Consider the following 7,164-nt stretch of genomic DNA (forward strand, 5'->3'; position numbering starts at 1 on the left):
TTTTGATCGTCTTGTACCAATACCAACTTGCCTCATTACTAATTTACGAATAGTCTCACCAAAGAGTTACCTTCAATTTTTGAGGAGCGATCTTAGTGTTTTGCGCGATCTTTATAAGAAGTTGTCTTACATTTTGTAGTTGAGATTAGACGATATTGACAGCTAAGTATCAAGACATCACGGAAACTATAAATTAATAATATCTACAAATAAATCAATGTCCACAATCACTGTACATCAGTACTTACAATAATAATAGGCGTTACTTAAAACATATTAAACGATTATTATTTGTATAATAAAAATTAATAATTATTATCATAAGTTAAATACTATTGTTAGATTTTTTCGTTTCGCGACAACCTAATGGGATTCAATAATAATTTTTATATTAACGTAAGATGAAAATTTCTCTAAAATCTGTCTAGTTTTGAAGCATGAATGCAAGAGTTAATTGGAAATTAATTTATTCGGTGTGGACTCATACAGACTTTTCTGTACTGGATACAAATCGTTTAGTGTGTGCACCTTCAACTTCATGCATAGCTTTCGATCAACTATCGGCTGAATAAAAGTCTGCAGTCTACGGGGGCTCTAAATGTTCTCCCAAAAATAAATCAGGTCTAAATCTAAACTAAATTTAGACCTGTTTTATTTCTATTGTTGTAGAACACCGTCCATCGCCCCTAGAGGCTAGAACACTATATATTATTATCCTTATAGATTCCAAAAGCGATGAAATGGTAGGCAATATAACAATACATGAAAGTCCTTGAATCGCTGACAGTCATGTTACCAGGTAATGACATCTTATCAGTCTGTTACTAATGATTATAAGCCTGAACTAGATTTTACAAGATGTTTATAATACCTTTACAACACGCAGACGATAAATTAGATCAAATATACCGGTTGCCAGTTTATTCGTACTTTCGTTTAAATATTTTTTTTTACTATAGAAGCAGAGAAAAATTAAACTCTTATATTTTGTTTATTTGCGACTTTTCCTCTTTAGGGTCAGATTACACTTGAGAGTTGAGAGAAACCAAGCCATATTAAGCCCGGCCGCACAGTGTCCTAATTCTGATCAGAAACAGTTGAATTTCGCCGGACCGCCATCCACCCCGCACACTATCCGAAATATCCTTCCGGCGAGTTCGAGCTCACACGGCTCAGTACAAAATGTAAGAGACAGCTCGGACGTTCAACTGTTTCTGATCAGAAATTTCGGACAATGTGCGGCCGGGCTTAAGGACAAGTACATCCTTAAATAGTTATACAGGATGTAACAAAAATAAGTGATAATACTTTAGGGTGTGTACGTGTTCCTTGTAGAGAGTTCACTGTGAAATGTTGTTTTGGTGTATGTAGCGTATATAGATTTATATGCATGTAGTAAAAAACGGTTCTTTCAATATTACAAACAGACACTTCAATTTTATTTATATGTGTAGTATGTGTAGTATAGATAATCAGACTTACTACTTTTTCAATATTTCCATTTTGAGTATTTTCGATGTGATAGTCCCTTAAATATGGGTTATCTCTTCCTTAAGGTCGATAGTCTAATTCCCTTCGTTATAATCTTAGTTAAATACAAATTATGTAATTTCGGCTGATAAGAAATTACATAATGATTTCTCATCGGTGTTCGTTTTGTTCTTTTATATTTTATACATAATATCTATATGCAACGCGATAAATAGGTAGTTTGCTGTTTCTTTGACCCTGTGAACTTTGAATGTACGAATCTTTATCAATTCATTTATTTTAAGGGTCATTGAATTCATTTGGCCAATTTGTGCTACGAGTGCTCGTATTCATGTTTATTAAACAGATCAGAGAAAGTTCAAAAAAATATTTGCATCATTATTATCTTATATCATATTAGATGTAACCGTTTTATCTCTAGAGATGGTCTCTGCAATAGTTTTTGCAATCATTGATTGGATACATTCGGGTAATCATTTTTTTTTTTTTTATGAAATAAGGGGGCAAACGAGCAAACGGGTTACCTGATGGAAAGCAACTTCCGTCGCCCATGGACACTCGCAGCATCAGAAGAGCTGCAAGTGCGTTGCCGGCCTTTTAAGAGGGAATAGGGTAATAGGGGAGGGTAGGGAAGGGAAGGGAAGGGAAAAGTTGAGGGTAGGGAAGGGAATAGGGTAGGGGTTAGGGGATTGGGCCTCCGGTAAACTCACTCACTCGGCGAAACACAGCGCAAGCGCTGTTTCACGTCGGTTTTCTGTGAGAACGTGGTATTTATCCGGTCGAGCCGGCCCATTTGTGCCGAAGCATGGCTCTCCCACGTATAAATCATTATCATCCCACGTATCAATCTTCATTTTCTTTTTCATATTATATAATTTTTTTTCTACATGGATGGACTTTCAATTATTATTTTTCCTCATCTAACAACCAGATCAGATTTAAATTTTATTTTCAGTCATTCATTTTGTAGATTTCTGTCTGTCCGCTTCTCGCCAGTCCTGACACACTACGACTTTTATCTATTGCCTATATCTATGTTACTATGTACCAGGCAATAATATAGGCAATGTTTACTATAAAGCTCCTCGCATGAGAGGAGAAGATTATCATATACGTCATTCTAATCCCCGAACACGTGGATGCTATGAAAAAGTGCTTATTCAGTTTCGTACGTTAGAATATCCCGAAGCGTCCGTTTTTTGCGTTCCCATGAACCCTGTGACAATGGAGTTAACCTTTCAAAGACGAAGATCCACGCAAGAATAAATATTGCGCAACAATGGGGTAGCTTCTTTGACTTTTGGTGCACTCTTGTAAGCGAATGGTCTTGATACTTCGAAGATATCATTTTATATCTTAGGGTGAAGCCAAACGAGCATAATAATTATGCTCGTTTGGCTTCGGCTTATTTTGTGAGTCGTAAATATTTTTACATACAAATCATGACTCACAAAATTTTATGGACATATTATTTCATAAGAATGAATAACATTATTTACGTGTTACACTACAATTACAAGTGTTGTAGAATAATTTTTTGCATTTTTTTGCAACAAATTATAATTAAAGATTCGACTATTATTATTATGATCAAAATTCGTCCAGATAATAATTTAATGTTACAAATATAATATAGTAATTTAAGTGATTTAATTATATTTGAACACATAAAAGTACAACTTCAACTATCAAGAACATCCAGTATCCTACAAGCCCCTGCACAACAATAGCTATTCGAGCTCCTAACGGACTTTTTGATGCGACGATCAGGGTCCTTCCTACAGTCCATTCAGATTTCCTTTACCCGTTACAGAAACTTTATATCAGTGCCATAAAGATCATTATCCTTGTAGATACTCTGAGGTAAATTAGTAAACGAACTACTTATATTCTAAGGCTAAACCTACCTGTACATTAATTTACCTTTATAATAAAATATTATGTTCGCATGTAAAGTGCGTATTGTATAGCAAGAGAATTTATCCTATACCTAGGCTATACGTTAAACTATTTAAGGTTGGTAAAACGCCTCCATATAGGTGTTATTTTGCTGAAATTCTAACAAAAAATATATTTTATCGTAAAAGTTAAAAGAGAAAAAAGTTCGTATAATGTATATGTATTTACCCCTTTCATAAATCTTACCTTTAACCTAACTTTTCTGATGAATCATGACACTGTAAATAACACTATTATAGAAACCAAAGGCGAAAAAGAGGTCCATTTATAACGTTCAATTAACTTTGCCCGAGTCACAACGAATCTTGCTTCTCGCCGAAACATTTCCAATATCCTTTCACGTGCGTCTAAAATACTAATTACAGAGAGCTGCCTGACGAATGAACCGGAAAATATTTAAATAGAGCCCAAAACATGGAAGCGGTAGCCGTAAAATATGGATAAAAAAAAGGAAAAAAATATGAATGCGGAAACTAACCGTGTGTGGAACGAAGCAAGAAAATACATTTAAACTTCAAGATTGCTGACATTCCTTATTTTGTTTGCGACTTAAGTTGATTTATCGTTAAATAAAATAAAATAAAAACTAAATGAATAAACGTACGAATTACGATAAAATGTGACATTTGTACGTTTAGCTAACGAACTGCTGATAGGCCTTGAGTATTTTGAATGTAATAATTATCTCGTGACTTCTAAAATATTGAGATTACTTGATACATCCGAAGACAGTGCAAAATATTCAGAATCATGAATCATGAACACTGAAACATTTACCGACTGTATTATTATCATTGACATTTATACTTACTCATGTTACCAATTTTAGTATGCATTTTGAAGAATGCATTTTTAAGACTGTCCGCGCTGTTTTAGTCCATTCAAGAGAAATAGCTGATAAATTACCATAAACGGTTGACAAGGTTGAGATGCCTTCCGATATTGAGGAGGGAAGAATTTTATCAGGCATCTAATTGTAGCAGATAATGAGATGTGAGTCAAATATCTCGCGATGAACTTGATCCCGAATGGTAATCAGGCGGCGTTTGTTCCCGTTCCTTTAAAACTTTTTTTTGGGGTAACGGCGGCGCATTACAATCACAATGCCCTTACCGTTAACGGTTCGAACGGGCCCAGTTTCACCATGCTTTGCCACGTTTTTTCAAGACACTTTAAAAAAGTAAAATCTATTGTGAGTAGATAAAATATTAATGGAAAATAAACGTGAATTTATACTTATATACAAGAGTTTTAACAAAAAATTTCATTTTTAATGTGATCTTAATTCATATTTACTCAAAACTTTCTTAAATACTTTTATCATTATTTAATCTCCTCAAAATACCTATGAAAAATACTTACTTACTTGTAATAACTTACTTGTTTTATCTATTAAGATTTTAATGCTTTAAATCTTTAATCCAAATCAGTAAAAAATATTAATAATGGAACTGCAGTTTAACTATAGATTAGGTAGCCGTGGTTGCTCCAGCGGCTCTAACAAAGAGAATGGCGTTAACTGTATAGTAATTTGGCTGCATTAGCATAGGGGTTTGTTTCTGAGGGGTATGGGTTCGGTATTCATGAGATTACCCTATTAGTTCGATTGGTATCATTGAATATCGGATTTGCCTTAAATTTCTTATAAAATAAATTAGTTCATAATGAAACAAGGCGTGAATTAAATCGTTTAATAAATTATTCAACATTATTCACTAACATCACAATATTATTTGAAGGCACTAAGTATACATTTTATTAACAGTTGGCCTTTTTTTCGCAAAATTATACAGTTTATGTAGGTTTCTATAAAGTAAGAATGTTAAATAAAATATACAATCTCTTTAATCTACAATGTGCTATTTTAAAATTTTATCTACGTTGCTTTTATAAGTTTTAAGTCGATTAAGTTTAATTTAAAAATAAACTAGGCTTATACTGTTATCATTATGCAACTAAACAACATTAAAACTAAGATTATCATTTCTAGTTTATGGCATACGTTACATTACGTAGAATGACCGTTAAAGAACACCTTGCGTTTGCTTCGAGTACACACTTTGGTTCCAACAGCTGTATGTTTTATGCATTGAATTATACATTACTTATCATTAAATTATGTGTAATTAAACTTATAAACTATACATTAATTGGTCTTAGAAATAATACGAGATTGCTTAGTCTTCTCTTGCCACCATTTTAGAGTTTCCTCAAATTGTTCCCTATCTTCAGGAGTCACTTGGATATCTGGAAGCTCTTTTTTTAGTTCAATGTCATTATACTGCTGATCTTCAACAAAATTTGTTTCCTCTTTGAGTTTGTATTGACTTTGATTTAGAATTAAATCAGGATTGATAGACTCTAGTACTAAGTCTTGCTCTTCAGCGAAACAATTTATCTGTTGATCAATTGAATGTGCATATTTAACTTCAAAGTCCTCTTCATTTACGGCCGCATCGCTTTCTATACAATAGCTTTGTTCTGGTATAAGGCTGAATTGTTCTGCTGAATTAGGAAAAGGGAAACTGCTGCCTAACACATTTGAATGAATATCTTCCTGACCGAGTAGATCTGACGATGGTGTCAGTGGTTGACCGTTGCCATCTTCTTCTTCATATAGATGTGGTGAAACTAACTGGAACGTTTCGGCCGCAGGTAGACCCAAATAATGCTGATGAGAGATATGATGCATGGATCCGTCCAACTCGTCTTCATCTAGATCATCGTCGTCCATCGGTGGGGAGTTTATAGAATAATAGTTTCGCTCTTGACTAGTTTCTCTTGGAGATGATGAAGCAGGAGATGGAAACGATTCCAAAGACGGACGCATCTGATTTTCTTTGTCATAATTGTTGTTGTGACCGATATTTAACAAACTTTCTAGATTTCGTATGTATTCTACGGCCATCCGCAACGTTTCCACTTTACTTAACTTTTTGTTAGATCCTCTGTTAGAATTGGCATTCTCGAACGCTGCAGCCACTTCATCCGGTATGTGTCTACGTAGCGCGGCAAATCCGTCGTTAACTTGTCGCACTCTGTTTCTTTCCCGCGCATTTCGTCGTGCCACGGCTAGCGGTGTCGGAGATCTCGCTTCATCTGGAACGTTTTCTCTTTGACGAGGTCGCTTCGGTGCAGCACTAAAGTTACTACAATCACTAGGACTAATCTGTGACGTCACGGAAATCGTGTCGGGCGGAGATAAGGCTTTCTTCTTTCGCACTATGACGAATTCACGTCGCACATTGTTTATATCATTATTAACTATGTTTGCATTATTGTTCACAGACTCTTGAAGCACTTGCGTTTTCAGGGGTGAGTTACGGAACACGACAACGCCAATGGAACTCATTTTAATGTTTCCTTTTCACATATTACTGACGCGACTTTATCGAGTTTGATCTCATTTACTAGGCTGGATCACATGAGTTGAGCACTGTTAGAATGATATAATATTAGGTGGCGTCAGGGCGCCAGCCACCGCGGGAATGGCGCGTGCCGTTCAGCCACACCTGGGGTGGGTCGCGGATAGCGGGGGGATCAACAGGGGTAGTACTTACGTTTACTAGTTGCACACATGCCCTTTTCAAAAGGGCGGGAAAGAAGTGGAGTCGCTGTTCTACTTTTTATTTTTTAGTGATATCATCGGACGGATGCGAGACTGTTCGCAACCTATAAAATCTAAAAAAAAAATTAGTAATAATAAGAGTATGT

At 35.2% G+C, this 7,164-nt stretch overlaps 1 protein-coding gene across 1 annotated transcript; it reads right to left on the bottom strand.

Moving 5' to 3' along the window:
* Positions 1-5,338: 5,338 nt before the first annotated feature.
* Positions 5,339-6,922, bottom strand: LOC121728710 (achaete-scute complex protein T4-like). Its single transcript, XM_042116949.1, has one exon. The coding sequence runs from the start codon at positions 6,800-6,802 to the stop codon at positions 5,597-5,599; it is 1,206 nt and encodes a 401-aa protein (XP_041972883.1). The 5' UTR covers positions 6,803-6,922; the 3' UTR covers positions 5,339-5,596.
* Between the last annotated feature and the right edge of the window lie 242 nt (positions 6,923-7,164).

The sequence above is a fragment of the Aricia agestis genome, chromosome 7, assembly GCF_905147365.1.
Source record: "Aricia agestis chromosome 7, ilAriAges1.1, whole genome shotgun sequence".
NCBI lineage: Eukaryota > Metazoa > Arthropoda > Insecta > Lepidoptera > Lycaenidae > Aricia > Aricia agestis.